General features: G+C 42.1%; 1 protein-coding gene across 1 annotated transcript in view; it reads left to right on the forward strand.

Moving 5' to 3' along the window:
• Positions 1–16,926, forward strand: part of LOC126253307 (beta-1,3-glucan-binding protein-like) — a 90,682-nt gene extending 73,756 nt beyond the window's left edge. Inside the window, exons 6-7 of the mRNA XM_049954537.1 lie at positions 3,803–3,907; positions 16,609–16,926. Coding sequence (XP_049810494.1) covers positions 3,803–3,907; positions 16,609–16,719 — 216 coding nt within the window. The 3' untranslated portion in view covers positions 16,720–16,926. The remainder of the gene's footprint in view (positions 1–3,802; positions 3,908–16,608) is intronic.
• The last annotated feature ends 531 nt before the right edge of the window (positions 16,927–17,457 follow it).

Here is a 17,457-nt window from a genome sequence, read left to right on the forward strand (position 1 = left end):
GCTTCATCCAAAATTTTTGAAAAAGTAATATTCCAGAGTAGCTTCACTTATTTGTAAAAATGAAGTACTAACAAAGTGACAGTTTGGTTTTCAGAAAGGCTTTTCGACAGAAAATGCCGTATATGCTTTCACAAATCAAATATTAAATGCTCTGAATAACCAGACACCACCAACTGGGATTTTTTGTGATCTCTTAAAGGATTTTGACTGTGTGAATCATGAAATTCTTCCAGATAGGCTCGCATATTGTGGTGTGAATGGGACAGTGCCAAAATGAAGAGTCCTCTAGTTGTGGAGGTATCAAGAATGGTGTACCACAGGTTTCAGTCTTCTGTCACTTATTGTTCTTATTATACACTGAAGAGCCAAAGAAACTGGTACACCTGCGTAATATCGTGTAGGGCCACCGCGACCACACAGGAGCGCCGCGACACGGCGTGACGTGGACTCGGCTAATATCTGAAGTACTGCTAGAGGGAATTGACACCATGAATGCTGCACGGCTGTCCATAAATCTGTAAGAGTCCGAGGAAGTGGAGATCTCTTCTGAACAGCCCGTAGCAAGGCATCCCAGATATGCCCAATAATGTTCATGTCTGTAAAGTTTGGTGGGCAGAGGAAGTCTGTAACTCAGAAGAGTGTTTCAACTGCGCCAGAAACTTGTCTTACATAAGCGTTACCGAACGCAGCGCGATATTCTGCATATTTGCGTATCTTTGTATTTGAATACACATGCTTATACCAGTTTCTTTGACGCTTCAGTGTGTATTAATGACTTGCCACTCTATGTTCCTAAAGATGCAAAGTCATTTCTTTTTGCTGATGATTCAAGTATATAATCGTAACCAAAAAAAATGGTTCAAATGGTTCTGAGCACTATGGGACTCAACTGCTGAGGTCATTAGTCCCCTAGAACTTAGAACTAGTTAAACCTAACTAACCTAATGACATCACAAACATCCATGCCCGAGGCAGGATTCGAACCTGCGACCGTAGCGGTCTCGCGGTTCCAGGCTGCAGCGCCTTTAACCGCACGGCCACTTCGGCCGGCGTAACCAAAAGATAAGAATTAGCTGAGGAAACTGTGAATAATATCTATAGGAAATTCATTAAGTGGTTCTCTACAAAAGGACTCACTAAATTTTGAGAAAACACTGTATATACAGTTCTGTAGAGTAAACGGCATTACACTATTGATAAATATACACTTCGAACAGAATTTTGTTGCTAAGGCAGAATATTCAAAATTCCTGGGTGTGTTGCATTGATGAGAAATGGAACTGGACAAAACAGATTGATGATCTACTGAAACATTCAAGTTCAGCTTCTTATGCTATTAGGGTTATTGGCAAATTTTGGTGATAAACATATCAGTAAATTAACCTATTATGCCTATTTTCAGTCACTGGTTTCGTGTGGCATCATACTATGCGGTAATTCATCATTAAGAGAAAAAGTATTCATTGCACAAAAACGTGTAATCAGAATAATAGCTGGAGCCCACCCAAGATCACCTTTATTTAATGGAGTTAGGATATTCACAGTAATTTCGCTATACATATGTTCACTTACGAAATTTGTTATTAATTGAGCTGGGAAGGTAAGGGAATTAGAATTAATGGAAGAAGGCTTACCAAGCGGCGCAATTCGTCATACGGTTATTTGGTAAGCGTGATAGCGTTACGGAGATGTTAGCAAACTCAAGTGGCAGACTCTGCAAGAGAGGCGCTCTGCATCGCGGTGTAGCTTGCTGTCCAGGTTTCGAGAGGGTGCGTTTCTGGATGAGGTATCGAATATATTGCTTGCCCTTACTTATACCTCCCGAGCAGATCACGAATGTAAAATTAGAGAGATTCGAGCGCGCACGGAGGCTTTCCGGCAGTCGTTCTTCCCGCGAACCATACGCGACTGGAACAGAAAAGGGAGGTAAAGACAGTGGCACGTAAAGTGCCCTCCGCCATACACCGTTGGGTGGCTTGCGGAGTATAAATGTAGATGTAAATGTAGAACTTGAGATTTGCTGATGATATTGCCTTACTGGCCAAAGACTTCGCAGAGCTCCAAAACTTAGTTACAGATCTTGCATCGGAATGTCAGCTGGTTGGCTTGAACATGAACCTTTCCAAAACAAAAGTAATGTCCAACAAATGGGTCCCAGCTGGAGATGTGAAAGTCAAGGACAGTCTATTAGAGGAGGTCAGTGAATATGTCTAGCTTGGCCAGATTATAAATATGAAGGGAGACATAAGGCCAGAAATCTATCGACGCATCGACCTTGGCTGGCAAGCATTTGGGAAGAATTCAACAGTATTCAGATCAAAAATGCCAGTAAATCTGAAGAAAGCAGTATTTGATCAATGCATTCGTCCTGTGATGACGTATGGCTGCGAGACATGGACACTGAACTCATTTACAAAAGGGAAACTTAGAACAGCACAGAGAGCCATGGAGAGATCAATGCTGGGCTATACAAGAAAGGATAGGAAAAGAGCAGATGACATACGGTCTGTGACGAAGGTTAACGACATCTTAGAGACAGTAGGTTCCTTGAAATGGCAGTGGGCTGGCCACGTCGCAAGAAGATAAGACAACAGATGGACGAAGCTAGTACTGGAGTGGAGTCCGAGAGAGCACCGGAGGCCTAGAGGAAGACCGCCAGACAGATGAGACAAAGACATCAAGAAGATCGCTGGTAACACCTGGCGGAGAACTGCCCAAGACTGTCCCACTTGGAGAAGACTGCTAAAAGCTTACCTGAATCCACGACTCGAAGAGGCCACATCATTTAATGATTGAATTGGCTGATGATGATGATGATGATGATGATGGTGATGATGATGAACCCATCCAAATTCAAAAGTAATAGCAAAGTGCATAGATATAATACTAGAAGAAAGAATGATCTTCAGTATTCCGGGTTAGATATAACTTTGGCACAAAAGTAATAGCAAAGTGCATAGATAGAATACTAGAAGAAAGGATGATGTTCAGTATTCTGGGTCAGATCTGACTTTGGCAGACAAAGGGGTGAATTATGCTACCATAAAAATCTTTGGTCATTTACCAAATACCATTAAAAGTCTGACAGATAGCCAACCAGAATTTAAAAACAAATTAAAAGAATTTCTGAATGACAACTCCTACTCAGTAGCTGAATTTGTATTACGTATGAAATGCATCAAGTAGTAATTGTAAAAAAAGGTATATATAACGTGTAAAGGAAACTTGCGTTAAATGACACATCCCACATCATTGCGAAATGTCGTAATCATGATCTATGGAACAATATTAATGTATTAACGAAATATTATTATATTTCACTATACGAAAGATGTAATGATTTGACATATACATGACATTTGTAGGTTTTACGTTTCTCATTGTGCATACATTTTCTTTCTTCTTTTACCAGACTGACAGGTGCTGTTTGGAGCTATGGACAATATCTCCTTCATAACATAATAAAATAATCAGAAGATTCTCTAAACTATAGCGGTGAATTTTACTGTCTAATCTTGTTACTAGAGTTACATATGAACAGAAGTGTTTCATTAAGGTCCAATAATATTTAACAATGTTTAACAAACATAATAACTATATAGAAGCAGTAATAAATGTACACTTCAGTGATAATACATTTTTTCTACATACTTCTTAGGTCAATATACGAGCCCATCACATATGAAAACAATGTTATTATAAATGTTATGCAGCATAGTAACAGTTTTAGGTGAATATTTCTATTTAGTAGTGACTTTTATTTTTATGATAGCTTATACTTACCTGTATAAAATATTTTCAGTACTACATCATCATTAACCTGGCTGTTGGAGGAACAAATGGGTACTTCCCCGACAATGCACAGAACACAGGAGGAAACAAGCCATGGATCAATTCGTCACCCACGGTATGACGCTTTTTTTTTATAATATTCATTGCCTCAGGTTATCCAGTGTGTGAATTTTTGACAGCGGCGGAACGTACTAAGATCTTGTGTCCAAGTATAAGGAATGAAAGGTATTATTATTACATAAAACATTATGCAGATTCTGATAACTCGCTTTATCTTTTAATAACTGAAAATGGTAACTTCGAAAAATTACAGATGTGAGTCTATAGCCGACATAATTCTTTATCCCTCATCCAGGACGTAACAAACACTTCACAATTACCACGAGCGAAACATTAGCAACTATCCACTTCGCTGATGCCTGAAACTTACATAATGCTTTTAAATAGTATTCTGTTTCCACTAGAAGCAAAAGGAAGGTTAGAGTTAAACATCCAGTCGACAGAGAGGTCATTAGTGACGGAGCCCAAGCTCAGATTTCGAAAATATGGGGAAGGAAATCGGACATGCTCGTTTTCAAAGGAACCATCCCGGCATTTTCTTGGAGAAATAGAGAAATTACGGAAAACCTAAATCTGGAGTGTGGAACGGGGTTTTGAATTGTTGTCCTCCCGAATGCGGGTCCAGTGTGCTGATCACACTCCACCTCGCACTGTGTTTCCTCTAGGGAACATTATGTTGGAATGTATGAAAGAGTTCGTCTAATTTCTTCGTTCTTGTATCTCAATGCGAGATGCTTTTAATAGTTTGCACAGCGATATCTGTCGCGAAATCTGGTAGGGAATCCAAAGGGATTGTGGTCGTATGAAAATACACCAGCAGAAAGACACAATCAATAGCTTCAGAGCGCGATAACAATGTCGCTAATCATAGTGCCACTACACCAGAGTTACTAAGAACGGTTTTCCAAAATCCCTTCACCAAACAAGACAAATTAAGTATTCCAGAACTGGCAATGGGAACAAGTGCTAACACGTAACAGACGTAGATGTCCCCGATGTAGCCAAGCAGCTTAAATCAATTAATAAAGGCCAGACGTCTGGTTCAGATTGTACATCTTTTACGTTCCTTTCAAAGTATGCTGATACAAATATCTCCATACTTAGCAGTCATAAACCTACAATGCTCTCTTGTAGAAAGATCTGTACCTAAAAACTGGAAAATTGCATAGGTCACACCAATAGCGAAGAAAGGAAATAGGAGTAATCCGCTGCGTCACAGACTCTTATCACCAACGTCGATTTGCAATAGGACTCTGGAACATATACTGTGCTCGAACGTTATAAATTACATCGAGAAAAAGAAGATTTATTGACAAGTAGTCCACACAGATTCAGAAAATGGAGTATAGTCTCAGTTGCGCGACTGGATAAGTGATTTCCTGTTAGAAAGGTCACGGTTCATAGTAACTGACGGAAAGCTATCGAGTAAAACGGAAGTGATACCTGGCGTTCCACAAAGAAGTGTTACAGACCCTCGGCTTTTCCTAACCGATATAAACGGTTTAGCAGACAATATAAGCGGCCTTCTTTGACTGTTTTGCAGATTTCTCGACTTGCGCCATAGGGTGGTTGGGCTTCAGGTTCCGCAAAATTGATCAGGAGTCCACTACACGCAGGAGGCGGCTACACGGGTTGCAAGGGCTGTGTGGCGTGGACAGGGCGGTTTTTTTGGGTCAGAGGGTCTTGGGAAAACACAAAAAGGGCTTCAGTCTCAAAGGGTACAGATCGAGCACAGGAAGAACGTAGATCTAGGAACCATAGGTATAACAGTTGTAAACTGTCTTAGTTGTGTTGGGAACGTACCAGAGCTCTAAACGCTAATAGAAAGCACTGATACTCAAATCATTGCAGGCACTGAAATCTGGCTAAGGCCAGAGATAAGCCCATCCGAAATTTTTGCAAACAACCCAACGGTGCTCCGAAAAGATAGGCTAAACACAGTTGGCAGTGGCGTGTTTGTTGCTGTTAGAAGTAGTTTATCTCGTGGCGAAATTGAGGTAGATAATTCCTATGAGTTAGTGTGGGCAACCAGAATCAAATAATAATTGGACCCTTTTGCCGATCTCCCAATTAATATGATACAATTCCTCAAAAGTTCAGAGAACTCTTGAGTTTAATTTCAAATACGTACCCGACTCGTACAGTTACAGCTGATGATTAATTTACTCTTGATATGTAGGTGAAAATACATGTTAAAATCCGGAGGTACGTATGAAATATCATCCGATACTGTGGTAAATGAATTCCCTCAAAATGATTTCGAGCAGTTAGTTCATGAGCCCACGCGAATAGTAAACGGTTGTGAACCCACGCTTGGCCTCTTAGCAATAAATAATCCTGAGCTAGCAACGATTATCAAAGCGGATACAGGGTTTAGAGAACACAGGGCTGTCGTCACGCGACTGAACATTGTAATCCCCAAATCCTCCAAAGTTAATCGAAAAATATACCTATTCAAAAAAGCAGATGAAAATTCATTTGACGCCTTCCTGAGCGACAATGTCCACTCCTTCCCAATTAACAATGTAAGGGTAGACCAGATGTGGCTTGAATTCAAAGAAATAGTATCGGCAGAAATTGAGAGATTTATACAAAATAAATTAACAAACGACGGAGCTGATCCTCCGTGGTACACAAAATGGGCGAAAACACTGCTGCAGGAACAACGACAAAAAAACATGACAAATTCAAACGGACGCAAAATATCCAAGATTGGCGATCTTTTACAAAGGCTCAAAATTTAGAGTGTACTTCAGTGCGAGATGCCTATAATAGTTTCCACAACCACATTTTGTCTCGAAACCTGGCAGAAAATTGAACTAATTCTGGTCGTATGTAAAGTATGGTAGCTACAAGACACAATCAGCGCCTTCTCTGCGCGATAGCCACGGAGATGTTATCGACGACACTGCTGCCAAAGCAGATAAGATATACTAAACACAGCCTTCCGAAATTTCTTCACCAAAGAAGACGAAGTAAATATTCCAGAATTCGAATCAAGAACACTTGCCAATATGAGTAACGTAAATGTAGATATCCTCTGAGCAGCAAAGCAACTTAAACCGCTTAACAAAAGCAAGTCTTCTGCTCCAGAGTGTATACCAATTAGGTTCCTTTCAGAGTATGCTGATGCAATAGCTCCATACTTAACAATCATATACAACCATTCGGTTGACGAAATATCCGTACCCAAAGACTGGAAAGTTTTATAGGTCATACCATTATTCAAGAAAGGTAATAGGAGTACTCCACTAAATTACATGCCCGTATCATTAACGTCGATATGCAACAGGATTTTGGAACATATATTGTGTTCGAACTTTGTGAATTAACTCAAACAAATGGTTCAAATAGCTCTGAGCACTATGGAACTCAACTTCTGAGGTCATTAGTCCCCTAGAACTTAGAACTAGTTAAACCTAACTAACCTAAGGAGATCACACACATCCATGCCCGAGGCAGGATTCGAACCTGCGACCGTAGCGGTCTCGCGGTTCCAGACTGCAGCGCCTAGAACCGCACGGCCACTTCGGCCGGCTAACTCAAACAAAACGGTCTATTGACACAGAGTGAACATGGATTTAGAAAACACCGTTTCTGGGAAACACAACTAGCTCTTTATTCACATGAAGTGTTGAGTGCTATTGGCAAAGAATTTCAAATTGATTCCGTATTTCTTGATTTCCGGAAGGCTTTTGACGCTGTACCACACAAGAGGTTTGTAGTGAAATTGCATGCTTATGGAATATCGTCTCAATTATGTGACTGGATTCGTGAGTTCCTGTCAGAGAGGTCACAGTTCGTCGTAACTGACGCAAAGACATCGAGTAAAACACAAGTGATTCCTGACGTTCCCCAAGGTGGTGTTATAGGCCCTTACTGTTCCTTACCTGTATAAACGATTTGGGAGACAATCTGAGCAGCCGTCTTAGATTGTTTGCAGATGACGCTGTCGTTTATCGACTAGTGAAATCATCAGAAGGTCAAAATAAATTGTAAAACGATTTAGGAAAAATATCTGTGTGGTGCAAAAATTGGCTATTGATATTAAATAACGAAAAGTCTGAGGTCATCTACATGAATGTTAAACGGGATCCGTTAAACTTCAGTTACACTATAAATCAATCAAATTTGAAGATCGCAAATTCAACTAAATACCTAGGAATTAAATTCCTTCCAATTTAAGATGTTCATAATTATAATTCCTAGGTATTTAGTTCAACATATGGCCTTTATATTTGACTGGTTTATCGTGTAAGTGAAGTTTAACGCATTCTTTTTAGCACTCATGTCGATGATCTCACACATTTCGTTATTTACAGTCAACTGCCGATTTGTGCACCGTGCAGATATTTTTTATAAATCGTTCTGCCACTTGTTTTGGTCGTGTGAAAACTTTACCAGTCGATAAACGACAGGATCGTCTGCCAAAGACGGCTGCTTAGATTGTCTCCTAAATCGTTTATATAGATAAGGAACAGCAAAGTGCCTATAACACTATCTGGGGAAACGCCAGAATTCACTTCTGATTTACTCGATGACTTTCCGTCAATTACTACGAACTGTCACCTCCATGACAGGAAATCACAAATCCAGTCACACAGCCGAGACGAGACTTCACAGTCATGCTAGTCATTTCATTAGTATCTGCTTCTGAGGAACGATGTCAAAAATTTATTGGAAATCTAAAAATATGATATCATTTTGCAAGTCCCGTGTCGATGCCACTCAGTAGTTTGAAATGACGTGTAAAGATTGCTAGGAATCACAAAGCGCTCTCATTCTCAAATACTCTCAACCACTCATTAGTTTGCGTGAATAAAGAGCTAATTGTGCTTCAGAAGAACAATAATTTCTGATTCAGTTTTGTCTGTGTGCCAGTAGGTCGTTTTCTTCGAGGTACTGAAAATGTTTGATCACAGTGTATGTTCAAAACGTCCACTGCAAATCGACGACAGTCATATGAGTCTGCAATTTAGCAGATTAGTTCTATTTCCTGCCTCGTTGTTTGATCCACACAACTTTGCAGTCCTTAGGATCTTTCGTCTAGCCAGCGGTTGTATATGACTGCTAAGTATAGAGCTATGACATCTGCATACTCTGAAAGGAACCTAGTTGATATGCAATGCGGACCAGAAGACTTGCCTTTATTAAGTGAATTAAGTCGTTTCTACTTCCGAATTACTTGTGTTGGCAGCTGTTCTTGATTCGAATCCTGGGACATTTGCATCTTCTTCTTCACTGAAGGAAAATCGGAAAACAATGATAAGTAACTCCGCTTTGTTGACAAAGTCATTGACAACATTACCATCGCTATCACAATTAGAAAGGACAGGGACTGTTATTGCTGTGTTCGGATGAGGGCTGAGTTGGTATCCCTTTGCTCACAGCTGCAGGCGGCGCTGACTTCGGTCGTGCAGCTTGAGGCAGTTGCCAATGGGCACCACTGTGGGGAGCCGGACTTAGGTATCACGGGGATGTCAACCTCGTACCGTCTGTCCCCAGATTGGTCTGCCACTGTGGTTGCCCCGGTTGCTGCCCGCAGTGGGGCTGAGCACTCGCCTGTGGTTGATTTGGAGGTCGTTCCAAGGCGTGGCAGGCAGCAAAAGACGTCCCTGGAGGCTGATCAGAAAGCCTCCCCGGTGCGTCTGACAAACGGGTTTCAGGTACTGTCTCTGGCTGAGCCAGATGCAGCTGTCTGCCCTGTTTCCGAGGATGATTCTAAGCCTTCAAGGTCTGGGCAATCGCAGAGGTTGGGCTAGTTGGGAGCTCCAATGTTAGGCGTGTAATGGGGCCCCTTAGGGATATGGTGGCTAAGGAGGGGAAGAAATCCAGTGTGCACTCCGTGTGCATTCCGGATGGAGTCATTCCTGATGTGGAAAGGGTCCTTCCGGATGCCATGAAGAGCACAGGGTGCAGCCAGCTGCAGGTGGTGGCACATGTCGGCACTAATGACGTGTGTCGCTTTGGATCTGAGGAAATTCTCTCTGGATTCCAGCGGCGATCTGATTTGGTGAAGGCTGCCGGTCTTGCTTACGAGATGAAGGCAGAGCTCACCATCTGCAGCATCGTTGACAGAACCGACTGCGGACCTTTGGTGCAGAGCCGGGTGGAGGGTCTGAATCAGAGGCTCAGACGGTTTTGCGACCGTGTTGGCTGCAGATTCCTTGACTTGCGCCATAGGGTGGTGGGGTTTCGTGTTCTGCTGAATAGGTCAGGATTTCACTACACTCAGCTGGTGGCTACACGGGTAGCAGAGGCTGTGTGGCGTGGACTGGGCGGTTTTTTAGCTTAGAAGGCCTCGAGAAAGTACGGGGTGGGCTGCAATCTCAAAGGGTGCATGGCAAATACAGGACGTGCTTGTATCAAGGAACAGTCGGAATTGTAGCTGTAAATTGTCGTAGTTGTGCTGGGAAAGTCGCTGAGCTTCAAGAGCTAATAGAAAGCACAGAAGCTTAAATCGTTATAGGTACAGAAAGGTGGCTAAAGGCTGAAATAAGTTCTGGAGAAATTTTTACGAAGTCTCAGATGGTGTTCAGGAAAGAGAGGTTTGGCAGAATTTGTGTGGAGTGTTTGTGTCTGTCAGTAGTGGTTTATCTTGTAGTGAAGTCGAAGTAGATACTCCCTGCGAATTGGTATGGGTGGAGGTTATACTTAATACTAATAATTGGCTTCTTCCACCGACCCCCAGACTCCGATGATATAGTTGCTGAACAGTTCAGAGAAAATTTCTCGCAACAAATAAATACCCCTCATATGGTTATAGTTGGTGGGGACCTCAACCTTCCCTCGATATGTTGGCAAAAATACTTGTTCAAAACCGGTGGTAGGCATAAAACATCTTCCGAGATTGTCCTAAATGCTTTCTCCGAAAATTATTTCGAGCAGTAAGTGCACGAACCCACGCGAATTGTAAATGGTTGCGAAAACACACTTGACCTCTTAGCCACAATCAATCCAGAGCTAATAGAGAGCATCATGACTGACACAGGGATTAGTGATCACAAGGTCGTTGTAGCTAGGCTCAATACCGTTTCTTCCAAATCCACCAGAAACAAAAGCAAAATAATTTTATTTAAAAAGGCGGATAAAGTATCACTAGAAGCCTTCCTAAGAGACAATCTCCATTCCTTCCGAACTGACTATGCAAATGTAGACGAGATGTGGCTCAAATGCAAAGATATAGTAGCAACAGCAATTGAGAGATTCATACCTCATAAATTAGTAAGAGATGGAACTGATCCCCCATGGTACACAAAACAGGTCCGATCGCTTTTGCAGAGGCAACGGAAAAAGCATACGAAGATCAGAAGAACGCGGAATCCCGAAGATTGGCTAAAATTTACAGACGCGCGAAATTTGGTACGAACTTCAATGCGAGATGCCTTTAATAGGTTCCACAACGAAACATTGTCTCGAAATTTGGTAGAAAATCCGAAGAAATTCTGGTCGTATGTAAAGTACACAAGCGGCAAGACGCAGTCAATACCTTCTCTGCGCAGTGCCGATGGTACTGTTACCGACGAATGTGCCGCTCAAGCGTAGTTATTGAACGCAGTTTTCCGAAATTCCTTCACCAGGGAAGACGAATGGAATATTCCAGAATTTGAAACACGAACAGCTGCTAGCATGAGTTTCTTAGAAGTAGATACCTTAGGGGTTGCGAAGCAACTCAAATCGCTTGATACGGGCAAGTCTTCAGGTCCAGATTGTATACCGATTAGGTTCCTTTCAGATTACGCTGATACAATAGCTCCCTACTTAGCAATCATATACAACCGCTCGCTCACAGATAGATCTGTACCTACAGATTGGAAAATTGCGCAGGTCGCACCAGTGTTTAAGAAGGGTAGTAGGAGTAATCCATCGAGCTACAGACCTATATCATTGACGTCGGTTTCCAGTAGGGTTTTGGGGCATATATTGTATTCAAACATTATGAATCACCTTGAAGGGAACGATCTATTTATACGTAATCAGCATGGTTTCAGAAAACATCGTTCTTGTGCAACGCAGCTAGCTCTTTATTCGCACGAAGTAATGGCCGCTATCGACAGGGGATCTCAAGTTGATTCCGTATTTCTAGATTTCCGGAAAGATTTTGACACCGTTCCTCATAAGCGACTTCTAATCAAGCTGCGGGCCTATGGGGTATCGTCTCAGTTGTGCGACTGGATTCGTGATTTCGTGTCAGGAAGGTCGCAGTTCGTAGTTCAAATGGTTCAAATGGCTCTGAGCACTATGGGACTTAACATCTGTGGTCATCAGTCCCCTAGAACTTAGAACTACTTAAACCTAACTAACCTAAGGACATCACACACATCCATGCCCGGGGCAGGATTCGAACCTGCGACCGTAGCAGTCGCGCGGTTCCGGACTGAGCGCCTAGAACCGCTAGACCACCGTGGCCGGCTCAGTTCGTAGTAATAGACGGCAAATCATCGAGTAAAATTGAAGTGATATCAAGTGTTCCCTAGCGTCCTGGGACCTCTGCTGTTCCTGATCTATGTAAATGACCTGGGTGACAATCTGAGCAGTTCTCTTAGGTTGTTCGCAGATGATGCTGTAATTTACCGTCTAGTAAGGTCATCCGAAGACCAGTATCAGTTGCAAAGCGATTTAGAAAATATTGCTCTATGGTGTGGCAGGTGGCAGTTGACGCTAAATAACGAAAAGTGTGAGGTGATCCACATGAGTTCCAAAAGAAATCCATTGGAATTCGATTTCTCGATAAATAATACAATTCTTTAGGCTGTCAATTCAACTAAGTACCTGGGTGTTAAAATTACGAACAACTTCAGTTGGAAAGACCACATAGATAATATTGTGGGGAAGGCGAGCCATAGCTTGCGTTTCATTGGCAGGACACTTAGAAGATGCAACAAGTCCACTAAAGAGACAGCTTACACTACACTCGTTCGTCCTCTGTTAGAATATTGCTGCGCGGTGTGGGATCCTTACCAGTTGAGATTGACACAGGACATCGAAAGGGTGCAAAAAAGGGCAGCTCGTTTTGTATTATCAGGTAATAGGGGAGAGAGTGTGGCAGATATGTGGGATGGAAGTCATTAAAGCAAAGACGTTTTTCGTCGCGGCGAGAGCTATTTACGAAATTTCAGTCACCAACTTTATCTTCCGAATGCGGAAATATTTTGTTGAGCCCAACCTACATAGGTAGGAATGATTATCAAAATAAAATAAGAGAAATCAGAGCTCGAACAGAAAGGTTTAGGTGTTCGTTTTTCTCGCGCGCTGTTCGGGAGTGGAATGGTAGAGAGATAGTTCAAATGGTTCAAATGGCTCTGAGCACTATGGGACTTAACAGCTGTGGTCATCAGTCCCCTAGAACTTAGAACTACTTAAACCTAACTACATCACACACATCCATGCCCGAGGCAGGATTCGAACCTGCGACCGTAGCAGTTGCACGGTTCCGGACTGCGCGCCTAGAACCGCGAGACCACCGCGGCCGGCCCAGAGAGAGATAGTATGATTGTGGTTCGATGAACCCTCTGCCAAGCACTTAAATGTGAATTGCAGAGTAATCAAGTAGATGTAGATGTAAATGTGAAGGTATTGATTGTGTCTTGCCGCTGGTGTACGTTCCACAGGACCAGAATCTCTTTGGATTTCCTCACAGATTTAGACAGATTTTCGTTGTGGAAACTATGTAAAACATCTCGCATTGAAGTCCACGCAATATTTGGAGCTTCTGTAAAACACCGAAAATCATGGGGATTTCACTTTATTTTAAGTGTGCCATGCTTTTTTCGTTGCTTCCGCAAACAGTGCTCTGACCCGTTTAGTGTACTGTGGGCTGCCCGTTCTGTCTCTTATGAATTTATTGGGTCTTATTGAGATACATTTTTCTTTAGAGTAAGAAAGTTACTTAATTTGATTTTTAACAAAATTTCTCAGTCTGTAGTCGTATGCTTATTCTAACATGTTTGTATAAGACGCACAATTATAACAGAAGACGAAAGATTTAAATGAAGACAAAAAATTTACAAGAGATGATATTGGTGAGAAAGAAGTACATATTGCAAAGTGGCCAGCCCCATTTTATGTTTGTTTTTCAAACACCCTAGGAGCTTAAAGCCAGGTTCTCATTCAAATGGGCAAAAAACAGACAAAAAAAATTTGAGACAGTGAAAAGACCTACAAATATCTGTTTTGGGGCTGTGATTGATCATACTTTGTACTTTATTTTAGATCAGCGGTACAAAAAAAGAAAAACAAAACAAAATGGCGCCCATAATTATTGTTTGATCAAAGGCCTATGTGTTTGAAGTACGCAGATTTCGTGCAGTGAAGCTCATCAGGAGTTACTTGAAATCAAAAATAGTTAAGATCAGTCGATGCTACATTAAATTTATGGTAGTTTGATCCTAACCACAACGAAATAACCTTAAATTTAACAATATAGTGCTTGCTTGAACTCTGAGTTCGATTTTTGAGGTTTCCTTTCACTCTTTATGGCTTTCCAAAAAATAGGTGATATTAACAAATTTCTTATATTATAGGTATAAACTCTTAAAAACAGTGGTCACTTTCCGGGGGTCAAAGGTAAAAGTTAAAAGGTTGAAAAGTTTTTGTTTTATGCTGCACGCAGTTTTGAAAAATCGTCTCTCGAGAGAAAAATTATATAAAACTTACGGAAAACTTTAGAACGTATTATTGGTTCAATTTGCCTAACAACTACATGTTATTATATATTCTTCACGTCGGTGAACACAAATTTGATGTTATATTTTCAAAATTCAAAATGGGTAATGCAATATGGCGCTCCAAAAAAAATGTTTTGACCAGTTTTGACCAAAATTTGACCGAAAAAAAGTGTTTTCGTTTCCTACGTTTAGTCTGCAATGCCTGTACCGTATATCAATTCGAACAGTTCCCGGAGAGCAATTCCCACGTTCTTCTTGGCGAGAAAAGCCGATCTGGCTGAAGTGGATTTGCAGCGTCCGGCACCCTGCACACGTTGTTCGTCAGCTTTTTCGGGGAATGTGTTCGCACGCATACTGCAATATAAATCATTTTGTGAAAGTGCGTCACGGCACGAGAAGTGTTGTGGCTGAGTCGGCGGTCCCCGGCTGAGAGCGTCCCACGCTAGCCGTGACACTGCTTCGACAAACGGGCTGTAGAAACCTTGGTATCGCAAGGATTAAAAAACCTTTGTCGTCCCAACATTCTAGACACATGTATCGTTCAGAAAATGCAATAAAAAATCGAATTATCGACCATTTTGAATGAGAACCTGGCCCTAATTTCACAAAATCGTTTTTTAATTTTTTTTCGGTTTAGCATGTACGAGGGGGGACCCAAAAGAAACCGGATTGTTGTCATAAAAAATTTATTGATGAACCTGTCACCTTCAAAATACTCTCCATTACATGCGATGCACTTGTCAAGTCTCGTTTCCCACTGTTGGAAGCATGTTTGGAACTCTTCAAGTTTGATATTGTCCAGTGCCCTTTGCGAAGCTGTTTCTACTGCCTCCACATCGTCATAACGCTCCCCTTTTAGCGTTTTTTTTTATTCGTAGAAATAGGAAAAAGTCGCACGGGGCTAGGTCCGGCGAATACAGAGCGTGGGGAGCGACAGACCACCTTTGAGATGCCAAATAATGGGTAACTCGTAAGGCCGTGTGTGCTGGAGCGTTGTCGTGATGCAGAAACCAGTCATCTGATCGCCAAAGTTCCGGGCGTTTCCTCCTCACATCCTCTCGCAGACGCCTTGAAACATCCAAGTAAAAGTGCTGGTTAACAGTCTGGCCAGGGGGTACGAATTCCCGATGCACAATTTCACGAACATCAAAAAAGACAATGATCATCGTCTTCACATTTGACTACACGTGCCTCGCTTTTTTTGGTCTGGGAGAGTTGGGAGTCCTCCACTGGCTTGACGCTTGCTTGGTTTCTGGGTCATACCCGTAACACCAACTCTCATCCCCTGTAATGACTTTGTTCAAGAAGTTTGGATTACGTGAAACCTCTGTTTTCACATTCATGCGGATGGTTTTTTGCTCCTGTGTGAGAAGGCGCGGAACAAATTTAGCAGCAACACACGTGCAAATCCTCACTCAAAATCCGCTGGCACGAGCTCTAACTGATTCCTGTCTCTGCTGAAATTTTGTCGATCGTTTGGTGACGATCCTCGTTGATCTTTTGGCGGACCTTTTCAATGTTCTCCTCATTTCGCGATGTTGAAGGGCGTCCAGAACGAGCTTGGTCTTCAACACACATCTCACCACGTTTAAAGCGCCCAAACCACTCGAAAACCTGTGTGCGGCTCATAGCGTCCTCCTCGAAAGCTTCCTGAAGCGTTTGGTGTGTCTCCGTTGCAGTTTTTTTTAAGCAGGAAACAAAATTTTACACACGCTCTTTGTTCTTTTAAAGTTGCCATAACGACTTCGCAGAGGTAACCCGCCAAGTCAGCGAAACACAATATCACACTTGCAGGTTCAGCTCTACACTGATGCCGTCCGCACAGCTATTTCATGAAAGTCTCTACTAACACCATCTAGCGTGAGAACCCTGCACTACGTCTACGAGTGGCAGCGCCGTCGGAGTCCGGTTTCTTTTGGGTCCGCCCTCGTACATCGTTTTTGGGCTTCATTTTTGTTGGAACTATGTATAAATTTTGTGTGTAGTCACTCTGTTGGTGACTTTTAATTTTATCTATTACTTAATAACTTCCTAAATTACACTTTTCGAGTCTGTGCACTGTATCTGCATTTTGTTTGTTTATTTCCAGGCCTTTACGGACTTCTGGAATGGGCGTAACTCGTGGCTGTCCACGTGGAACCGTGATGAGGGAGGCTCTTCTTCCCTCCAGGTTGATTACGTCAGAGTCTGGGCTCTCTAGAAATATTGAGTGGAAAACTCACACAACACAATCAGTGTTACTGATTCCGGCTTTGCTAGACGCTCTGAAGGATTCATTATGCAGCAATACTATCAAATTTTTTTCAAGTTTTCAGGAACCAAGTACAATGTATTAACTAGCAACAACTCTTCCTAATCCTATCTGTACACTGACTATTGCCAATAAAGGTTTTTAAAGACAAGAAAATTATACATTTAACTTACAATAAATGTGTAAGCAAATTGTGTTTTGTATGTTGAATTGTCATGTACTTAATATCTCACTCATTACAGCTGAAGAATTCAACTCACAAAATAGGAGGACAAACTGCCACTTACCTGCAGTAGAATCATTGACGTACAGCAAGGTCCGATGATCGCATGTAGGCTAAATACTAACATCAATGTGCACGCGTGGAATTACAATCAGCCAAACGCCCACGTCTGTCATGGCCTCGACATTGGTCAAACGGTGTCGTAACCAGTGAAATTCGCACCCAGTAAAATTCGAACCCAGAAAAGGTCTAGGAAAGGTCCTCTAATCTCTCCGTCTGATCTTCGCCCGGCAGGGAGAATCGCCGCTCGGCAGGTAGGAGATTCAAATGGTTCAAATGGCTCTGAGCACTATGGGACTTAACTTCTGAGGTCATCAGTCCCCTAGAACTTAGAACTACTTAAACCTAACTAACCTAAGGACACCACACACATCCATGCCCGAGGCAGGATTCGAACCTGCGAC

Source organism: Schistocerca nitens, chromosome 4 (assembly GCF_023898315.1).
Source record: "Schistocerca nitens isolate TAMUIC-IGC-003100 chromosome 4, iqSchNite1.1, whole genome shotgun sequence".
Taxonomy (NCBI): domain Eukaryota; kingdom Metazoa; phylum Arthropoda; class Insecta; order Orthoptera; family Acrididae; genus Schistocerca; species Schistocerca nitens.